The sequence below is a fragment of the Poecilia reticulata genome, chromosome 17 (genome assembly GCF_904066995.2).
Source record: "Poecilia reticulata chromosome 17, P_reticulata-male-v2, whole genome shotgun sequence".
Taxonomy (NCBI): domain Eukaryota; kingdom Metazoa; phylum Chordata; class Actinopteri; order Cyprinodontiformes; family Poeciliidae; genus Poecilia; species Poecilia reticulata.
Window position 1 is genome coordinate 17,827,402 of NC_088846.1, and position 22,688 is coordinate 17,850,089.

Here is a 22,688-nt window from a genome sequence, read left to right on the forward strand (position 1 = left end):
GCCTTTCTCACATTAAAAGTTCCTTCATAGGGAATCTAAACTCTGAAGTATAATTTTCCATCAAGTCATTCAGTCCTGCAAAGACACATGCTACATCTTACAGAAATAAAGTAGGTTTGAATATGGGTTGATTTTATTCATCATTCCACTCCTTTTTACAATCTTATTTTTACCATAACTCATGCCCACCGGCATTTTTAGTAAATGTTCTTTTGAAAACACAGTCATAGTTTCATGCATGCCACTTGGGGTATTTTAACCAACTAAAATTGTGAAATTTTCTTGTTGGGTTGGACCGAATCACAGACAGGAACTGGGCTGAATCGTGTGAAAGATGAAGTTTGATTAAAAGCAACATCCTACAGTTACAACAGTGAGAAAGAAAAGAGCAAGCAATCTAAAAATAAAAATAAAAAAATGAATCCGGTCCTTTCACTAAAATACTGGAGTGATGGTTTATCAAATTGACTGAAAGTTTAATTCAGAATTTTCAATTCACTGAGAAAAAGAGATCAGAACCAAGAAAGCAATGCCTCTTAGCCAATTATTGCCTCGAGAAAGTGAAAAAAAAAAAAAAGTTGAAAGTACTGTGGTAGATGAATAAACACCCCTTGAGGTCGTTTTATTTCTTAACTGAGTTACATCTTAGTTCACCAGAAAACCTTTGTAAGACCTATCTCAGCAGAATTCCTACATATGTATCTAACACAGAGACTGATTACTCTAAAGCAGCAGTTCTCAGTCCTGATCTTAAGGACACACAGTCCTGAATGCTTAAGGAGTTTCCCTGCTGCCACACACCTGCCTTAAATGAACGGGTGATTAACAAGCATCTGGGTGCTTGACAGCATGCTGAGGAGGCAATGCAACCATCTGAATCAGCTGTGTTTGAGCAGACTTTGAGCAGACATCTAGAAGCCTATGCTTTAGAAGCACTGCTCTAATGTTTGTTCTTAAAACAAACCAAATATTAACATTGATGTAATGTGTTAATTAAAAAGCTTACATCCCAAAAGATATCCTTGACATTTATTGGAAAAAAAAAACCTAAACTTAAAAATCTCTGGAAAATCAAAAGCATGTTTGTCCCCTGCTGACATTACACTACTTTACTAAAACCCCTTTCTAGGTGTAACAATGTTGTCCTCTGCCATGCAGAGCTCACTGCATGAGGCACAATTTAGGTTTCTTGTCTTTCTGGAATCTTATTTTTTTCCTTATGGCATTTATTTGAAATTAATATAAATCCTAAATGCCCATCCATCACAAAAAACTCCACTTATGATGACTAACATTCAAAAAATGTTAGAAAAGTCTACTAATGGCTGCTCTTTTGGAGTATGGATCGATGATGGTGTTATTCTTAAAGCAGTGACAGGAATGAGCCACTCTCTATTTTTTCTTTCCTATCTAATTGTTCATCCTGGCTTAATTCAATTAAAAAATACTTTATTGATCTGTAAGGAAATTAAATGTTGCTATAACACATTTTATTCGAAGATTCTTCACATAGTGTGGCTGTGGGCAGAAAGGATCTCCTGTAGCAGTCTGTATTACGGCAAATTTGAAGAAACTTCTGACTGAAGACGCTCTGCTTCTCCATGACGCTTATGTTTGCCCATAACTTCCGTGATTTTACGTAAAATCATTCGTTGCACCATCATGTTCAGAGATTCCTCAAGAAGTTTATTTATTTTCTTAAAACATCCTCTCTAGTCCCTTTTGGCATTCATGTGAATACCAAAAGAAATATTGCTCACCACAATTTTGGTTAAAATGGTTGATGTAACTCACCCACTGAGAACGACTATAAAGTCCATGACATTCCACCCATTCCTCAGGTAGGACCCTTTATGGAAAACAAAACCAAGCGCAACCAGCTTGATCCCGGCCTCGAAGCAGAATATCCCAATAAAGTAAGGTTCTGTCTTCTCCTGTGGGAGTAAAGTCGGTACAGATGTCAGAAGGGTCTTCAGAGAAAAACTATAGTTACATAATAAAGTGTGGCATGTTGATGAAATGTACTATGTAATCATACAAACTGTCTTTGTTTAGACTCAGACAAGAATTATGCTAATAGTATAAAGTTTCACTCTGTGTGTTGGCAGAAATAATTATGGGATGTCCTTTAATTCCCTTCGAATCCATCAGGAATGAAAAGGAAAATTGTTAACTCATCAACACACAGCTCAACTACACCTATTCAATATGGCCAGTTTCATTTCTTTTTCTGCAATATAAACACTTTTAATGTGCTTTCTTTTGAAACACATGACAAATTTGTGCATTTTTAACCAGCTACAACTGAATGCTGAAAAGTTGAGTAAGTGATTTTGGACTATGAGACCACATGGCCTGTGAGTAGTATTTTTTTTATTTTTTTTTTCACTTTCACACTTAGCTTACATTGTTAGGTTTTAACAAAAAAAGAAGGCTGATTTGGAGAAGGAAAATCCCTTTTAGACCCAATTAGAATCCAAATGAGTATTTCCAAAAAACCCATCAATGCAAGAGATGACAGAAATTTGAGCTGTCTCTCACAAACATAAAAAGTTATTTATTAAAAAGTTTTGTTTAGACTCAGACAAGAATTATGCTAATAGTATAAAGTTTCACTTTGTGTGTTGGCAGAAATAATTATGGGATGTCCTTTAATTCCCTTCAAATCCATCAGGAATGAAAAGGAAAATTGTTAACTCATCAACACACAGCTCAACTACACCTATTCAATATTTATTAAAAGTTATGTTATTTATAGTTTGATTAGAATACATTTTCATCCATAACTATGACATACACTGCTTTTTAAACTGTTTCTAAGTCAAATATGTCATGGTCATGAAGAAAGTCGTAACTCAATAGTAAACATAAAGACTTTTGCTATTGGAACCAAAAATGTTTTGAAAAAGTAGGTATGACTGGTTATGTAAAAATGACTGTTCGATGGAATTCACTTGAACTGCTTGATGAATATTTTTGATTTTTGCCTAATGTAATTTTTGTAAAATATTTCTGTTGTAGTCTAAAATGCTATAAGGGGGAATATTATGTAAAATTGACTTGGTGGTTTTACTGGTATGTTTTGGGTCATTAGCTGCGTTTCCATTGACCTTTAATTGCGCAAATTAGAATTCTGAGAAATAACTGCTTGATGGAAATACAACAAAACTCACGTTTTTTAATAAAGTTTTCGCACTAGGGTGAGGAGGATTTTCATCTGGTTCAAAATTTGTGTATTTCACAAAACTGCAATAGAAACACGTTTTTGCAATTTTGTTATTCCTTACCTGATAAAACAACAAACAAAGCATAGTTTACCAATTTTAACTTTGGACTTTTTTCAATAAAATCACAAAAATGTCCTTAAGCTCTAATTAATTAATCTATGTTATTTTATGAACTAAAACACAGCTTTTGAACACGACACATCTTCATTCATATCTGCAGATTATAGATCAAAACAACCTGCAACAGCCACACAGTTGTTTTTAACGCCCTCTGATTCCAGGAAACCATTGTTAAACCAGATTTCTTCCTCACCAGCCTCTTTGCCATGGGGGTCTTGTCTTCTCCAGGGAGGTGCTGCTCCAAGGCCAGGACAACACAGTTAGCAGTGATGGTAGCCAGGATCATGTATTCGAAAGGCGTGAAGGTCAAGAGGTTAAGGAAAGTTCTTTTATCCCAAGGACAAAGACAGAAAAAAACTGAACATAAAAAACAGAGAAAAAAACAGTCAAGTTAGCAGTGCTCACTAAATGTATTCAAAACATATTATTTAGTGGAAATGGAGAAAAAAAAAACTGTGTGATGGATGAAGTACCACCATGGTACATTTTTCCTTGTATTGAAGGCAATCTGTTACAGACTGCAAGTATCCATGGCAACATGCTTTTTAAAGTGCTTTTTATGAAGAGAAAGAAGAGCAGGTTAGGGAGGGAACAAGTGCGCTGTGAAGTCACCTTGGCCCGACGGTGTAACTGCACAAAGTACAGCAAACAACTAGGGTTTCTTTCTCTTCCAGTAGCTGACATGACAGCAGGCTGAAGCTTTTATTTACTCAGTCTACTGTCGCTGCATCACAAGTCTTTAAAGATTGTGTGTCTTCTGGCAAAGAGACTAAGGTTTTAATTGAAACACCTAAAATGCATACAGGGTTAATGTCTGAACAGAGACAGGAACAGGATTCATTTTCTGTTTAAAGCCGAAATCATGAAAAACACTGCACCGATCCACCAATGTGTCACTGAGGTAACACTCAGAAATATGTCTGGCATTATGTTTCCTCATTTCATCTTACAGTAAATCTACACTGATGTAATTGGTAATTGTAGCTCAAAGAGTCTGCAAGATTTTTTGAGTAGTTTTCAATTCCATCTGGTAGGCTTTGATTATTTTTTTTCTGACAGCAAAGGATAAACAAACATGCCCTTTATAACTGCACTCCTAATTAGCATGTCGTTACATACGTTTCCCTTTTAACGCACAGAAAGAGCACTTGCCGCTCCCAAACCTTCCAAAGCCGTAAGACAAATTTTGAGCAAATTCTTTTAAGACGCCAGATAATACAGAACTACTAAAGAACTGAGATTTCACTGGCCTCTGGAGAGTGACACATGTACATGTGTTAAGTGGCATAAACTATTTAAGCCCCAACATTTGTGACATTCAGTTCACCAGAGTTCCCGAGAGGGATGTGCTGCTCATTATTAATTTTCCTGCTAAGAGCGAAATGGGGTCACTGACTCAAGGAGGAGAGCTTAGATGGGGTCCTCCGAGACACGTAACGACTCACATTGACAATGTCGGGATCAGAAAGTAGATGGAAATAGATAACGATGCAAATACTTCTCATACTTCTCACTCAGTTGATCCATCATTAATCTCATCCTCGGTCTTGATAACTACCACCTGTTTTCATATATTCAGAAGGTTTTGGCCCCTTTGTCTACTAACCACATTTCCATTTTTCTAAATTAACATAAAATTATTCATACTCTTTCAACTTTTTTTCCCACATATTTTTATATTTTAGTTGATAGACTAACATAAAGCAACAAACAGTAAACTAAAACTGAAAGCTTTTCTTTTTTGTTAATTTTGGGGTAAATAATAACCGGGTCTGGTTTCTATTGATCCAAACCTTTCCACTGCAACTGTCCTGCTGGAAGATACACCTCCACCAAAGTTATCAGTTTTTTGCAGCTTGTAATAGGTTTTCTTCCCAGATAGCCCTTAATTTAGCCCCATCTATCTTGCCATTCACCATGAAGTGCTCCTGCTCCTGCTGAAAGAAAGCCTTGTGACAGCATAATACTTCTACCACTATTTTGTTACGGTCAGGATGACATGTTCAGCGTGCAGTAGTGTTTTCCTTCCCCACATTTACCATTTGGGATGTACGCCTGAAAGTCCAGTTCAGTTTGGTCTCTGAGGAGAGAGCCTTCCTCCATATGTATTTGGAGAACCCTACCTGGTTCATGACAAACTGCAAATGAGTAATTACTGATTATCCGTGTTCCGAAAGATGTTCAAAGTTTCAGATATTTTTTATTGCCTCTCTTTATAAACTGATGTTTTAAATCCGCCCAACACTAGGCCTTGTGCTGTGTACCTTCGCCTCAGAGTACAGAGGGCTAAATGCAGGCCACCTTTTACAGATTTGTTTTTATTTAAAAACATTTTGAAAACAATCATAAACAATCATAAATCATAATTTTCCTGCCACTTTGCAATCATCCTTTACTTTGCTCCAGTTTGTCTTGAAAAGTTTGAGTAAAATACATTAAAGATTGTGCTTGTAGCACTATAAAATATAAAAAAGTAAATACCTATTATGGACCAGAATTCCTATTTTAATAAAGTACAGAGACAACAATAATAAAGGTTGCTGTTTTTTTTTATTACATCTACTGACTTTCTCATCTGGTCTCAGGTGATCTTTGCATTTTTCTTCCTTGTTCTAGTATATATTTTTGTGCTGCTTTCCTTAAAGATTCTAAGGATTAATTTATTACATTCGACAAGAAAAAGCCAAATTAATGCGGCGGTGGTGCAACACATCTCCCCTTTCCTCCAGAATAAATAATAATAACAAATGATCTCTGTCAACACTGACTGAAGTAAACATCTCAGACATCTTGTTTTGTACAAGAGTCCAAACATGTTCAGATGACCAGAAAATTAGTTTTTTCTTCTGAAATTGATTACATATTAACTTGGTTTATTGCAATCAATTACAGTAAACTTCCTTAGTCTTTTGCTAAAGATTTATTATGTTTCATCTCTCATACTTGACAGTAATTAATTGACTTTGATGGATCACAAATTCTGCTTTAAATTAGAGTCACAATGTTGTAGTCCAAACAAATGAAAACAATGTTTTTTATAGAAAACTGGAAACAATAAAAGCAGCGGCAGAAAGAGACCACCCTAAAGTTTGTCACAAGCTAGGTAAGAGACACAGCAACGTGTGAAAAGGCTGCTCTGGCCAGATGAGACCAAAACTGAACTTTTCCCCCTACACATGGAGCACAAAGTGTTGTTGGAAAATAACACTACTTAACGCAATGTCCCCTCCTACGAAACATGGTAGTGGCAGCATTATGGTGTGGAGATGTATTTCTTTAGCAGAGACAGGAAATCTGGTAAGAAAGGAAGGTCGATTTGGCACACACCTGAAATACTAACATACAGCTAGAACTGTGGTTGGTGTGTTTTAAACCGTTTTAAAACACACCAACTCAAAGGGCTGAATGAAAACTCACATTATGTTTTGTCAGATTTCTATATAGAAAAATGTTGAAAATCCATTTATCCTGTTCTTCCACTTCACAATTATATTGTACCATGCGATGGTCTGCTACATAAAAACCCGATAAAAACAAATTACTCTTTTGGTTTCCCAGGGATCTGGATACTTTTCAAAGTGCTATTTTTCCACATGCGAATGTGGCTTTCCCGGACCAATAAATTTACAATAAGTAAGCGACTCGCTGAATCCTCTGGTAGAAGTGTGCAACAACCAGTGTTACTTGACTTGTAAATATTCACAGGGATTTGCTTTGCACCCACATTCTCAGATTTTTGGACGTTTCAGGTCTCACCCAGTCAACACTCTGACACGTGCTGTTTTCACAGCCGCCAAATTACTACACTGGCCATTTTCTCTCCCACACATGCACTGCACCTCTGCCTCTGCTGATGCACACATCAGCGGCCAGCTAGTGTTGACCACTCTCCCGACTCCCACACGCCCACAGAGAGCATGTGGTTAGGTAACTGTAGGAGACTGGCACGGCGATCTGGAGGGGGTGTGAGGCAGGAGGAGAGGTGGGCAGATATGGCAGCAGAGCGGTGCTGCCGAGCTGATGATGCAAGGAACTGAGCTCTAACAGACTCGTGAGGACAAAAAGAAAGTCGGCAAGCGTCTTTTGTCGTCTTGTTGTTGCAGAATTGTGCGCATGATGTTCAATGACACAACAAATTCCTTGGAAAGCTTTCCGAAGAAAGGGAAACGGCTTGCCAGCACTACAGCAGGGAACCAGTGAAGCGCTGCCTGCTGAATTTGAACTGACTCCTACTCATGGCCAGGTTCATATTCCAATGAGCACTAAGGCAGCAGAGATGTGCCTACATGACACCCCCACAGTGAGCAGAGCTGCCTCTAATGATCATCACATGCTTACTTTCTGTTTCCTGCCAGAACCAGCGCAGAGTAAGTTGCACAGCAACATATGAACGTGATTTTTTTTTCTTTTTTTTTTTTCAGTAAATCGGACTCATTATTGTGGAGAAGACAGAAGCTCAGCAAACAGTACTAAGAGTCTTTGAGAAAGAAAGAAAAAAAAAACTTCGCTATCCATGGTTCTGAACTGACGACTCGCAGCAACAACTTATTAAAAAAACAAACAAACAAAAAAACATTTTAAAACACAAATCATGCTTTTAATGTAAGGATATGGCCACTCTATTATCCGCCTTGCATATTTCCTAATGATGTTGTCCTCTGCAAATATAAAGAGCGACCTGTTGACGGTGAGGCAGTTCTGACGGTGAGGGACGGGGTTGTACAGAGCCATGGTCCGGGCCCTCTGCGCTTTGGCTTGCTTCATGGAAGCGGTCAGCCCGCCGGACGCGGCGTCCTGCCCGTCGCCACCGCGCTCCAAGTCGCCATCTCCGGAGTCCACCGTGGCGGGAACGGACTCGTCTCCGAACCGAGCCATTCTACAGTGCAATAAAATCAAAAATAAATAAGGAGTCAACCAATTTAGACAGTCTTACTTACGAGGAAAAGTGTGAACGATGCAAAGATTTTCCACCTTTAGTCCGCTGTCAGCTTTTCGAGCTGTGAGATTCCTTTACAAGTTGCACAATCCTCTCACTCCATCTCCACGAGGCGAAAAAAAATCTATTATACCATTCAGCTGCTTCAATTTTCTGAAAAAATCTTCCATGAATCAAATCAAGGTAGCAAAGAAATCAACAGTTTCAGCGCGCGCAACAATCAGCTCTGAATAACTTTTAACGCGCGCGCCTTTCTAACTAGGGCAGTTTATAGGACGAAAAAAAAAAGGAGAGAGAAAAATATCCACTTAAGTTGTAATTTTCTACCAACATCCAAGCCGGTAGTGAATTGGCAAAGCGCGGGAAACAAAAACTACGACATGCCCATCAGAAGGAGAGTTCCGAGACTCGTTTTTCAAAACTTTACGCATCTTCCCGCTGTGGTTAACTTCTGGAAAATAAGCCAGTTTGCCTCATCTCTTGAAGCGTCTTTCGCGTTTGAACTGATCACCCACTGGAAAGGAGGGGAGGGGGAGGAAAAAAAATTATCAACCAGGAGCGCATAAAGCACCGCCTGTCCCCTCCCACAGCGCTGCACTTCGTGGACATTTCAAAATTCATCTGAATGGAAGCTGCTGCAGAGGAGGGACGTGCATTTAGTTACCATAGCAATTAGAGTTTGTTGAGGATGAACAAAAACACATCCTCCAAAACAAAAAAAACAAAAAAAGTGACTATATACAGCAGGCTGTGTGGGTTCAAAACACAATTATGTAAAGCTGCTGGTGGGTGCTGTGGGAAAAGAAAAGATGTGTGAAATCAAAATCAAACTATATGTACAACATAATGCGCAGAACGACATGCGGCATCTGGAGAGATGAGAGGTTTGTTCCTCCATAGGAATAGTTTTGGCCGCCTGACAGACGTACAGTGTTGTCATCTTTCCATTAACAGTAGCAGACTGTTGCAACATGTGGAAACTGGGCCATTGTGCTAATATTGGATTAAAAGTCAGGGGTAAAAATAGAACGTGAAATAGATCTTAGGGCCGCTCCCTTTTTTTTTTTCTTTTTTTTTTGAGGGGAAGCAGAAGAAAGCAGGGTCTTTTTCACTCCCTGCTACAAGTGAGACCTCATTAGGCGACTGGGCGCTCTCACTCCATCTGCTCCCCCCAGCGTTTTACTGAAGATGACCACTTCAGCCCCTACAGACAGATTATTCAACTGATGCTGACGTTTTTTTTGTTTTTTTGGGTTTTTTTCTTTTGATGATGATAATCAATGACGGCATTAGTCACCTTGAAATCCTAGCTCAATTTTTCAGGTTAACAGCTGATTGATGGGTCCTACAGTGCAGACAGGCAGCAAGGGACGGTGAAAACAAGGGGAAAGGAAAAGTGACAAAAATCTCACTTGGCAAACAAGTTGAGATTGTGGAAGGAGAAAAGACTGAACAAGATCTATGAATAAGTTTCAGAAAAGACTTCTGTTTGCCTGCTCTTTACTGTACCGGAACCAGGTTGAAGAAGTGTCACTTCATGCAAGATCTAAAATACACAAGCAAATAAAATCCTGATTGACGACCATTTCTACTTGGTAAATTTTACAGTCCCTTGCAAATGTATTCACACTATTAAAAGCGTTAATCTACAAATTTAGAATGCATTAGTTCTGTAAAAAAAAAAGACTAATTGGCATGTTTATTAAAAAATCAGAGAACAAACAACAAAAAGAAAACAAAAGACAGGTCAGGCATATTGCTGTGCAGAAGTTTGTATCCGGTTACAACACAACAACCTGAGTTTTATAGCCACTTATGAGAACAGCAAACCTAAGAAAATATCATCAAAGACCTAATTTGACAAGTAGAGCAATGAGGATATTGATCAAAAAATATTCCAGGAAGCTCACGGTAACTTTGGCTGGGCTGCAGAAATACATAGGTTAGGCAAAAGAACATGTTGACAGAACAGCTATTAGTCATGCATTCCGCAAATCTGGCCATTATGAAACAGCAGCAGGAAAGAGCCACTTTTTGAAAAAAAGACACGAGACTTAAAGAAGACTCTCTGGCCTAAAGAGATCAAAACTGAACTATTTTACTAAAATTCAAAGCAACATGTGAAGTAGAAAACCAGCACAGCACATTGTTTTGAATACACCATCTCCACTGCAAAAACATGGTGGTGGCGGGCTCATGCTAAGGAGACATTTTTCTTCTGCAGGAACAATGCAGACATAATAGGTGGAGAAAAATCCTAAAACAAAATATTTTAAAGGCTGCAACAGACAACGTGATGCACAAAGACGCCCCTCTGTCCAACCTGTATGTGTTTAATCTGTGTTATGAAGTTTCAACATGTGCAAAACTGGAAAAGACTAGGGAAACATGGCTCTGTGGCTCAGGGAGACAGGATGTATGAATGTGAACTATTCCTAAAAAATATATATGAAAAAAGAATTCCCTTCCACGTGGCAGTTAAGCCATAATTTGTGCAGGTCTATCAAACAAAGAAAAATCCCAATATAACACGTAAATGTTATGGCTGTAAAGTGACAAAATATAGAATATGGGTGTGAATATTTTTTGTAAGCCCTCATTAAAAAAAAAAAAAAAAAAACATCTCGTGTTTGCCTTACAGAAATATTTGTCCATCTCTGCCAAAAGCACATATCTCTCCCCGCGCTCGTGTCTCCAGCTCTCTCTTTTGCTGTTGTTTCCATAGCTACATAGCTCTCTCGAATTCCTGCTTCTTTCTTTTCATTTCTGCCAACAAAAGCCATGTTGCACAATAGAGCAACCTCATCCTACAGAAATCTGCTTCACCCAACACACAAACACGAGCACACCTCCCAATCGGGGTCACTGGACATCTTGCGGGGAGGAAGCTGACAGACTTGTGCACAGCACCATCGCCACACTGATGCTCCAAACAACAGTATGCAGATGACCAGGTGCAGCCTGCTTTAAGACTGTTTGGCTTTTGTTTGCAGCCTACTCAGAGAAGTACAAAAATAGCGCCGTTAAGCGAGCACAAAAGCTTTAATAAATTTGCCGGGGCCTTACCAAACTTTGAGAAAGCTTAAGTCTGCTCCCACAGCTGAAATAGGCGTACAGTTTTACATTTTTTGGTCAAATAAGCAGCAAAGAGTCACATCTTCAACATCATGCATGCAGAGAGGGGAAGGCTGAGGAAGTTTGGCTGCAGGTGACATGAATCGAGAGCTGAAACGTTAATGGCACTTTGTGCCAGAGCTCTGAAGGGCATTTATATAATTGCAGACAGGCTTTCACCCAACATTGACTGGAGTGGTTTTAGCATTTTATTTTTCTCTCTGTTCCCTAGCAACAGACACTCTCTCTTCTGAGTTATGTCAGTTTGATTCGTCTAATAATGGCTCCTTATATCGCCGCAGATTGGCGCAAAGCCGTGCCGGTCTATGTCGCATATTTACATAACCAGTCACACATTTCTTAACGAGAGTCCAAATTTGTTTAGTAACACCTAAATTTGGGTCAGAATGTTGGAATAATGTGGAGAAATCTCAATTAAAAGGCCTGTGAGAGGGAGAAAAAATAAAAAATCTCACACATTCAATCGTCGGCTCTACAAACATGTCATATTACCCATTAAAGAGTGTTAATAGCCTTTTAACATTCTGAGGCGAAGCTCACCAGCATTCAGAAACTCTACTGCTTACTTCCTCACACATCAGCTCTACTTTGATTCCCTAGCATCCCCTAATGGACAAATAACCACAATACATTTATAGATCTCCCCCCCAAAAATTACATTAATCGTCTATTTTGACACATTTTATCTTTATATGTGTTGTAGCTTGTGAAGGACACAGGCCTAAAAATAGTGTACAGTAATAAAGTGGAAATAGAGAGGAGCTCAGTAAATAGAAAGCAGAAGAAGAAGGAGAAGGGAGGAAGGGGTTGTTATGTTGGTTGACTGGAGATTGCACTGATACAGCACCTCTTCACGTTCAAGTGGTGAGAGGTAGACGATCAAACCGCTCCAGAGTTCAGAGGTTCACAGGTAAGCATGAAGAGCTCCACCATTAATTACACTATAAGATATCTGACCAGACAAACCGCAGCAAAAAAAAAAAGTGGTTAGAACTGATTTTACAACAAAACAAAAATTATATTAATAACTGAAGCAAGTTCAGACATACACACTACTTCTCAAAATACGATGTGGAAAATATTTCAAATGCAGCTGCCACTTGCACGTTTAGGAATACGAATGGGAAATGTTTAAAAACGCGTTTAAGGTAGCAAGAAGAAAAAAATAGTAATTTTGAGTCATTTATTTTCAAAGGTAAAAAAGGGTTCAGCGTTAACAATCTGGATGTTGCTGTCATATTACTGGTTATTTTTCAGATGAAATTGGAGCCAGTTCCCTGTGATATGCCAATTGTGTGTGAGTGGGTGTCTTGTTTTATTTAAAGAACGAGAGACAAAGTCTCTTGAATTTTAGCATGATGCCAGCAAATATGACAAATGCAATGCTTGTTGAAGCACATTGCATGGAAAAATATTCCTGAATCAACTCTAAAATGTGGGATGGATTGTGGTTAAAATGAGAAAACTTAAGACAACTGGTGCATTTATTGCAAAGTCACAAGATTGCAGATGATCAGATCTAACCTATTTGTGAATGTACAGTGCCTGACAAAAGTATTAACTCCCCTTAGACTCTTTCATTTGGATTTTATGTGAAAAACCAACACAAAGTAGTATAAATACTAAAAAATTAAAAGGATGCGTGGTCCAAAAAGGAGGCTAAAACAAGACACATTTGTAGATTTTAAATCATATTAAGGGGAATATACAATATTAGGAAGAATGTGCTTCAGACATAAGAGACCAAAATGTTAGAATCAGCTTCCAAAAGGCCAATGCCTCTTAACATACAACCAAAAATACACAGACTGGTTTAGACCACAGTAAATCCATGTATTAAGTCTAATCTAAATCCAGTAAGGAATCTGTGGCAAGACCTTCAAAGAAACGTGTGCAAAAACGTTCTTCATCCAATTTGACTGAGTTTGTGCTATTTTCCGAAGAAAAATGGGCAAATATCAGTCTATATGTGTAAAGCTGGCAGAGGCATGCCCCAAAAGACCTGCAGATGTAACAACAGCAGTGTTCTTCAAAGTCCTGGGTCGGGTCAGGGAAGCTGACTGCCAATGCACATCTCACATTTAAGAATTATACTTGCAAAACTTTCTGAGCAAAACACATTCATTATCTATAAATTCACAAATATAGACAACCTTGTGTTGGTCTATCTCAATTTCACACAATCGCAATAAACTATGTTGAAATTAGTGGTTGAAATGTGACAAAATGCCAAGTGTAAAAATGCTTTCAAAAGTCTGAATAAATACAAGTCACTCCGATATCAAGATGGCGCTAAGAAGGGTGTGAAATGAAAAGCTGCAACAAAATAAAATAAAATGGTTGACTATTTGCATGGTCTTAAATAATATGTTGAGATGTCTTAAAGCTCCAGGATAAATATTTTGTGGGTGTTTCTGAACAAAAAAACATTAAAAGCATAGTGGTTTGTGAATGCATCGGTTAATTTGAGCACATCTACAAAAGACAGTTAAAAGTGCGGTGTGAGTATGAGATCGTCCCGGGAGGAACGTAAAATCTTGGATGTACCAGTTAAATAAACGTGTCTGCAAATTTGCGCCATGAGTGTGGCCTCATTGCAAATAATAAGTTTAAGATACATTCAAAAAGTGCACTGAACCTAAAACAAAAACCTGCTAGCTGCATCTCATATACGTACAGATAACTACATTAGATAAAATTAAGTTAAAATGTATGTTATGTATTATTATTATTATTATTATTATTATTATTATTATTATTATTATTATTATTATTATTATTATTATTATTATTATTATTATTATTGTTAAGCTCTAAGTTTAATTGTAATTCTGTGCACCACAATCCAACACTCGTGTACTATTTCACTTTCATTTCATTAAAACCACAGAATTTACAGTCTAGCAAGATATTTAAACTTTCCCAGCAATCGCCGGATCGTAACAAGACAATTTAAACAATTTCATGCCTTTTGTGTAACAATTATTTACATAAAGTTCATATGTAATAATGAACTTCATTCCACACACAGTGGAATCAACTGAATCACTAGTTTTCCTAAGAGTATTTTCATTAATTATAATATTAAAAATTCATAATCTTAATTGTCATGTGAATGTTATTATTACTAGAAGCAAAGAAGAAAGCTGGCTGATTAAATAAATATAGTTTTGTAGGAAAATGACTTTTCTTCAGGCACAAGAAGCAATATTATTATTCATTTAAATTTGAGCTTCTGTCTAGTTGATTGCATCCAGTTTTGTTCTCTACCAACACTCGACATGCTTCACTTTTCTCTTACTATTTTGTGCTGCAGCAGAAAAAAAAAGATACTCGTAGACCCAAAACTATTAGATAAAAGCATATTTAAAATTGCTGTCTGAGTAATTTAGTCATAAAATAACCAATTAATCGCCCCGGTTTTAGTAAACATGGAAATGTCTTGGTGTATTAAGTATCTGCTGGAGGCTGTGGCGTGTCACATCTTCTAACTATTTTGATGACAGACAGACACGCCGTAGCAGGAGTTGCAGATGTAATTATTACTGTCAGTACTGCATGGCTTACATTGTATTTCCAGCTCAGCAGTCCTTTTATTATTCATGCCTGCTCACATTTAGGTCTTTTTAGAAACATGGAACTGGGCTGCCATAAAGAAGCTTTTTGTTGACAAGTCTCAGATCACGTTTTTGACCAAATCCGTCTCCACAAGGCTGTAATTTACAGGTTAATACGAAAAACCATGTATTATCCTTGTGATTTTGTTTTTCTTTCGCTGAGGCTTTCATCGTACTCCTTGCAGATTTATCATCTTTACATGCACAGTTTAAAAGGAATCCTTTGAATTGGAAGCTCTTTTATACTTACTCCCACTCCTTCCTGCGGGCTTGTGGTGTGCTCTGTATTTTGTGAGCCTGGTGGGCCATAATGATGTCCTTCTGCTCCACAAGACCCCCGCGCCGCCGCAGTGCGGCGTGAGGGCTGAGGGACCCCGAGCCCTGATCGGACGAGCCGTCATCCTGATTGTAGGGCACATCGAAACTGGCTGCACGAGGGGGCAAGCCGATGTTCTCAGGGCCGCTGTAGGGGACCTGCAGGGAGCAGGAGCGAGCCCCCTGAGCCAGGCCAGGACGAGCAGACGGGATGGGCCTCCTCCAGTCCTCAGGCTCCGGCAGAGACAGGGAGGACTGGACGTGACTGTGTCCACGGTGCGATGGAGAGCGGAGAGTTGGTGTGAAGGAAAGGGAGAGGGACTGGTCGGAACTGGTGAGCATATCTGCAGGGATCAGGAGTTTGGCAGATTCACCATAATTCTACAAATGGGAAGAAAAGAGAAGCAGAAGATGACGAGTGTGAGATGGCAGTACTAATTAGAGAAACACTGACAAGCCAGAGGGGTGGGGGGGTGGGGAGGGGGACTCTTTCAATTTTGGTCCAGACTCAAATGTTTCAGCAACCTGTAAAGAGACTGCAATAAATTGAGGTCCAAGTGAAGCTCAGAGAATCACAACTTTTGTCTTTTGGTCCACACCACAACCTGTTATCTGTGTTTTTAATTAACTTTTCAAACAGATTCATGAACATTCTGTGTAGATTTTAGTTTTTTCTTTTGAGTTCAGAGATCCATATTATTTTATTGAGTGGAAATGCTGTAATTGTTCTCAAATAGCAGCTAATGATTGATGGATGAGTAGCTTCTACTCCACTGTATTTAGCTCTAATTATCTAATGTGACTTGGATGTGTTAGACACTATAACGATGTACTGTTGTTGTGCACATGCCAACTTCTTCATTTAGCTGTTGAGACTTATTTTCCTGCTGATATTGCAGTAGAGTTTTTACTTTTTTTTTTCTTCCTTTAGGCAGATAAGAATAGTCTGAATATCAGACTGGGTGATTCATTCAGAATATTTTTTATGTAACGCTATGTGGTTTCTAACACATTCTAGTTAGAGATTAGGGTTTTATCTTTTAGGTCTGACCTGCAGACTCCAGGTTTGACTGATTCTGACTCTTCTAATCGCAACATACAACAATTCCTTTGTTTGCAGCTGAATCCAACTGAAAATAAAGCATTTACATTATTCCCATTTACGCATCAAAGCACATGTCTTGATTTTTGTCAAGCAGATAAAATTATTCAAAGTGAATGTTTTTGGCTGGTGGGTTTATAGAGTAAAGATGGAGGGAGAGTTTAGATTTATAGTATTTAATGAAAAAGTTTTTAAAAATTACCTTTTTTTTTGTTTAGTTTTTTGTCGGGCAGCTCATGATAAAACCATAACCTTTTGGGTGCGCATTACATTAATGCTTTAAAGTAAAAAAAATAAACATTTCTGGCTACAAAGTGATGCTGACTCCACTCCACTCTTTAAACACTGCAGACGCTTTGTTTTTACTTCTGTCTCTTTAAGATCAGCTCTGTCCTCATTCAAGGACTGGCTCTTTAAAGATGAGATAAAGGGAGGATTATTACAGGTAGCACTGTAGGGATTATATTGTGATTTGGTTTACCATAAGACTGATCAACAACTGGAATATGTTTTTGTAAACCTAGAAGATTTTTTTTCTTCTCTAAAGTCAATAATATGCTGATCTTATATTAAATTTTGTACACCAATAAAAACTGTGTTGATGCAGTAATTCACGCAAGAGGAGAATAAAGTACATAGAAATGTACATACTTTTCAGTAGCCTGATTTATGTGCTCTCAAAACATCCATTTTTGATTTGTCCAATGTAGTATTCTAATTTTCTGAGACTCTCAACTGTAAGCCACAGCCATTGAAATCGCTAAAAAGAAAACAAATGGATGCCTATAATAGTTTACATTATGTACAATATATTTATATAAAATTACAATTACACTTGCTGAAATGACTGGCAAGATGTGTGACTCTTTGCTCAGAAAGACAATATTGCTTTCAAACAAAACGTAGTTTGTTGCACCCTGAACAAGTTTTCTATTGCTTAAACACATTCGACCAAAACGGAGTTCATGAATCTTCATAGTTCTTGTCATTCTCAGAAAACAGGAGTTGCTTGCCCTGGGATCAACAGCTGACAGTTGGGTTTGAGTTTTGTATTTTTTAGCCATAAAATACACAAAAAGAAAAAAAAAGAAAAACAGAATTTTTTTCCTCTTTTTTTCTGCTGCCTGCAAAGTTTATTTCCTACTGAGACGGAGAAATTGCGAGGGGGTCAGATGGAGTGTCAAAAGGCTGAAAAACAGCAAGTTTGCACAGAGCCGGTCGGTCAGGAGCCAGACGGAACAAGGCCGCTGGAAGCTGAAAGGAAGATGACTGAGTGTGGAGGAGCCGGAGCAGAAAAGCGCTCGATGACTCACTCATCATCAGCAGCAGGGGCTCCTCAGACATGAACTGGACACAGCCTGAGCTGAGCTCTGCCCTCCAACACCGGAGAAGCGCCTCTATGAAAGCTGGCAGAGGCTGCAAGGTCAGCACACACATTTAGAAGGGCAGTCAGATGGCACCTTTGTGCGGCTCGGCAGTGGGCTGTCTTTGGCGGTAGCACAAAAGATGGTGCTGTAGGTGGTTTTATCAGTCTGCTATGGAGCCACGGATGAGGGGCAATTAAAGGTCAAGGCTGCTTATATCAACAGGCTATCAACTATACAAGAGGAAGGGTGGATCCCTCACATCTGACAGACTTAGTCAAAGAGTAAAACCACTCAGTTTTTACATGGTTGTAAGATTTCTTTATTTTTTTTTTTATTATCTGTTAAATTTGAAACACCTTTGTGGAGGAGTTCTTGTTTATTTTTATTTATTTATTCAAATTTCAGCTCCCAGGCTGTGATCTCCTTCAATTAGTGCCCATTAAAACAACAGGCGCCCCCTTCCTCCAATTTGTTCACGTCAGCCGCACGTCGACAACCGCCTTGGAAATGCATTAACTAGCCAGTTAACGGGTATTGTTAATTAGGCTGCCGCTTCTTTATTCCTGTGGAGTTAAGTGTTTGACGCGCAGGAGAGTGGAGGAGGGAGAGACAAAGCAGCACTCAGAAGTATGGAAATAGATTGCTAAAATGCACACTGGAGGATTGAAGCACTACCTGCGACAAATAGGGAAACATTCAAATATATATATCAGTGAATCTATACACTGATCAATGGATCTGATCGGCTTACCTTGAGGCGCGGTGCGCTCCTTCATCCTGAGCTGGATCCTAAATCCATGCCCCCTCCCTCCTACTGTCTATCTGTCACTCAATCCGTACAAGTTTGATGCTCAGAGGAAGGTTTCTCCTTGAGTGCTGCTGGTCGCCGCTGTATGGCTATAAATACCGCCGGGTGGCTGGGAGCCAGAGCCGTGTGGCACACATGAGCGTAAACACGCGTGGAGACAAGACGTGAGGCGAGGAAATAATCCCGACCATCTTCGCGCAAACCGGCTGCCCGTGTTATGAGTCACTTGGTGTGCGGATTACGACGCGAAGGGATGTGGCTCCAAAACTTCACTAGGAGAGTTTAGTGGTTATTCTCAGATCACTGGTTGAGGGAGGGATAATAATGGGGATGGGGGGGGGGGTTGATGGAGAAAATGCAACAGGTGTCTATGTGGAGCAGCAACGTGGGTACAAATAACTCTGATATGTACCACTAGATGGTGAGCTAAAGCCACACTCTTTCCACTCCGCTGACCCCCCCCCCTCCCAAGAAAAAAAGACAAGTTGCTGCTTATTTTGCATTTTATCTCACAACAGCAAATCAAAAATAACAACGCACACACACCCAAACAAATGTTGACGTATTAGATGTTAAGTAACTTTCCGGGGCCCAGATGAAGTCTGATTGACTAAAAGAAACAAATTATACATTCTTATTTAAATCCTTTGCTGTGGTTTCAAAATGTGCTAAAAGAGCACAGAGAAGAAGCTTATTAAATAATAAATTGTATTTATGAAACTAGTAATGACTCACTACGCCGTCTTCTCACCATTTGATGAATCATTTTTAATGACAAATAACTGCTGAGTTGTAAACAAGACCTTGTTCCTGATCGGGTCATTGGTCATAGTTTTCCCCATGAAACAAACCAACAGTTTACTGGTTCATTAAATGTTTCAATGTTTTCAGTATACTTAAACTTTTAATGGGTAAAAAGATCATTTTTTTAAAAAAACTGAAAATAGTTAACTCTAATTACAAGCAGTGTTTATGTATTAAGTAAGATGTTTTTGAAAAGCAAAAGCATCATGTCTGCACACATCATCTTAAACCTTTTAAATTACAAAATGTGACAAAGAAAAAGTTTGCAACATAACATGTATCTTGCATTACCCTTTTAAACATTTAAATGTGAAATAAGAAATAAGTTATTTCAGATTTGGTTTTATTTTTTGTCACACATATTTCAGATACAAGTACATTTTACATCAATAAATAAAGGAAATGCAAAACGCAGTTTTAAAATGGTAATTGAATTTATTAAGAGGATGAAGTGATCCACACCTACCAGCCCCCAAAGCCCTCCAATGGTGCTGAATTAAGATTTGATTTAAAAAAACGAATTGCCAGTTTTCATAAACACTTGACTGCAGTTGTTGCCACTCAAGGGGCTCAGCCAGTTATTTGGTTTGGATAGTCATTAGGTGTCTTTGATTAGCCTGATGGTCTGATGTAAATATGACCACAAAAAGCCAAATAAATCTGCCAAGGAGCAAAATGCTTGAAAATGTTTTTATTTTCCCCATTTTTCTTTTAGGATTTCACGAAATGAGTTGAAGTTCCGCTTTCTTTTAAAAAATGTTTTCCTCCTTATGGTTAAAGTACTTAATAGAGAAATATAATTGTTGATGTTTGGTTTTGTGTGGTTTTGGATTTTTTACTTCTTAGTTTTCAATCATTTCTTTTTTGCTGTAGTTGTGTCTTCAGTTTTATGTTTTAAGTCATTTCTGTGACGCCGGCTCCGCCACCAAAGCAGGAGTAGAGCGCTGTGTCCTTTATTCTTGTTTTCTTTTCTTAATTATCTTGTTAATTTTACTGTGACTCCTTCTGTGTTGTTAATTTGTCATTTTAGCTGCCTCCAGCTCATTTATTCCTCCCAGTTTCAGACATTGTCAGATCCAGTGTTGTAGTACTTGAGATCGGTCTTGGTCTCGAGACCGGTCTCGAGACCATTTTTTGATGGTCTCGGTCGAGTTTCTGTTAATCCCCCTCCTGCTGCCCACCTTTCACTCGCACGCGCGTTCTGAGACATCCGCAGTGGTTTTCTCTGAACGGCAGAAGATCTGTCTAATCTTCAGTAATAGAATAGCGCTGCATAAATCATAAGACGTCCGATGGCTACAGCTAGCTCAGCAGCGCTTCGCTTTCACAGATGGTGGGGACTACGTCTAACTTTTTTTCGTCACTTAGAAAAGTAGCTCAAAGAAAGGTAAGCTCCGTTGACATGATGCTAGCAAAGCTAGCTGTACAGAGACACAAGCATTTTTGATGAAAAAAAAGTCGCACTGAATTATTGTGCGGAGGTGTTGACTGACTTGTCAGTCAACACGTTGTCCACCACTTTTGGACAACGCTGTGTCCAAACGTCTGCAATATAGTGATGTGAAATTCAGGAACAGTCCGATTCTTCTGAACAGCTCTTTACTTAGAAAATAGGACTGGAGTGTCATTGAGAGCCATTCTTTGTTCTTGTAATGCTCTACGTACACTGCAGTAGGTATCATTACTTTATTTAATCATATACATTGATATATTTTTTAATTAACAAATAAATAAAACACAAGAATGAAAGAGTACGCAAAGCATGCACATTGCTCTATGATTGTTTTCGTTCAAAGTGGCAGCTGTAATGTCTGCCATGGTGTCAGACTACCTGGCTTCATGTAGCGGGAGAGAGGGTGAAAACAGTCACGGTGAGCGCGTGGTGCTTGGTTACTTCTTTGTTGCTCCTTGGTAAGTGTTCATAGTTGAGCGTTATTTACCGTCAGGGCATTGCCTTAATTGCTATGTTTAATGGTGCAGTGAATGGTAGTTTCTGACATAAGCAATATCGGCAAACGCCCAGGGCGTTATCTTTTTAGGGATGGCACGAGACCATCGCGGATTGTAGCACAAAGATGGAAGCACTTCATTTTAATATTGGTAAAATGTATTAAGTATTTAATATCTAGGGCTTTTTATGGGAATATGGATCTTTCAGATCAATTTGAGAAGCAATTTTGATCATATTTCACATTTTATCGTGTCATTTAGCGCGGGCCGCTGGTCTTGGTCTTGACTCGGTCTCGACTTCCCTCGGTCTTGGTCTTGACTTGGTCTCAGACCCTAAAAGTCTTGGTCTTGTCTTGGTCTCGGGTTAGGTGGTCTTGACCACAGCACTGGTCAGATCCCCAGGATACGTTCTGTCTTGTCTGTGTACCTGTTTTGTTTCACTCACTGTGCCTCCTTATTTTGAATTTCAGCTTCATAGAGTTTGCTGAACTCTTTTTCATTAAACTCACCATCACATAATCCTGCCTGTTTCCTGTCTGCTTTTTGGTCCTCCATCTCCACAAACCATGACAACAATATTGCTTTAAAATACACACAACAGAATTTATGTTCGTAGTTTTGATCTTTTGGTTCACTTGTAATGCAACTTATACGTCAAATGTCCACAAATAGATTATTTGACAAATAATCTTACATGCAGTTTTGAAACCTTTTTTGTCTAGCTTAGTCCACTTATACTTGGGACATCTTCTGGTGCTTAGGTTTCTTTTATTTAAGTAATCATACAGTTCAAATTTGTAATTTTATTCTATTATTTTACATTCACTCTATTCTATCATAATATGTCAGGTTTTGAAAAAAAAAAAGTTTTGGAAGCTGCATTCTCTGGATAAGAAAGATGGTGGGGGGGGGGGGGGGTTGTCTTTATCAGGTATAATTACACCACTAGTGCTAATTACAGAGAATAGTTTGTCTTTGATTAAAACAGAGCCAGGATGGTCTATGTAATAATTAAAAGGTCACTCATGTTCTTTTTAAACCAATCCTGTTATTCCCAGGGCTGAGCATGAGAGGGACTCTGAGCAGTGCAGAAACCATCTGCTGCCACCGACACTGGAGGAGAAATGAAGACTTCAAATCCACACGTGCTAGACGTTCACATTGAAGCTCTTGTTACCTGTCTAAATCTCTTGATGTTCCTCAGTGGATCGCTTTGCATGTCTTTGTCTTAATCAAATCAGTGTTGTTCTTCATTCTCCTCATTCTGCTGAGAGCTATGTAGCCATTTCCCCCAATCATCACTTAAG

General features: G+C 38.7%; 1 protein-coding gene across 5 annotated transcripts in view; it reads right to left on the minus strand.

Annotated features, from left to right (window-relative positions):
- Positions 1-18,868, minus strand: part of cacna1eb (calcium channel, voltage-dependent, R type, alpha 1E subunit b) — a 64,103-nt gene extending 45,235 nt beyond the window's left edge. For 2 of the 5 annotated variants that reach the window (XM_081598338.1, XM_008434231.3), the window contains exons 1-5: positions 18,571-18,868; positions 15,286-15,731; positions 7,960-8,223; positions 3,541-3,646; positions 1,795-1,934 (exon numbers count right to left, since the gene is read on the minus strand). In XM_081598338.1, the coding sequence (XP_081454464.1) occupies positions 1,795-1,934; positions 3,541-3,646; positions 7,960-8,223; positions 15,286-15,692 (917 nt within the window). In that variant the 5' untranslated portion in view covers positions 15,693-15,731; positions 18,571-18,868. Of the gene's footprint in view, positions 1-1,794; positions 1,935-3,540; positions 3,647-7,959; positions 8,224-8,318; positions 8,878-15,285; positions 15,732-18,570 lie in introns of those variants that run through there. The other 3 variants (XM_081598340.1, XM_081598339.1, XM_081598341.1) reach the window with 2 other exon arrangements.
- Between the last annotated feature and the right edge of the window lie 3,820 nt (positions 18,869-22,688).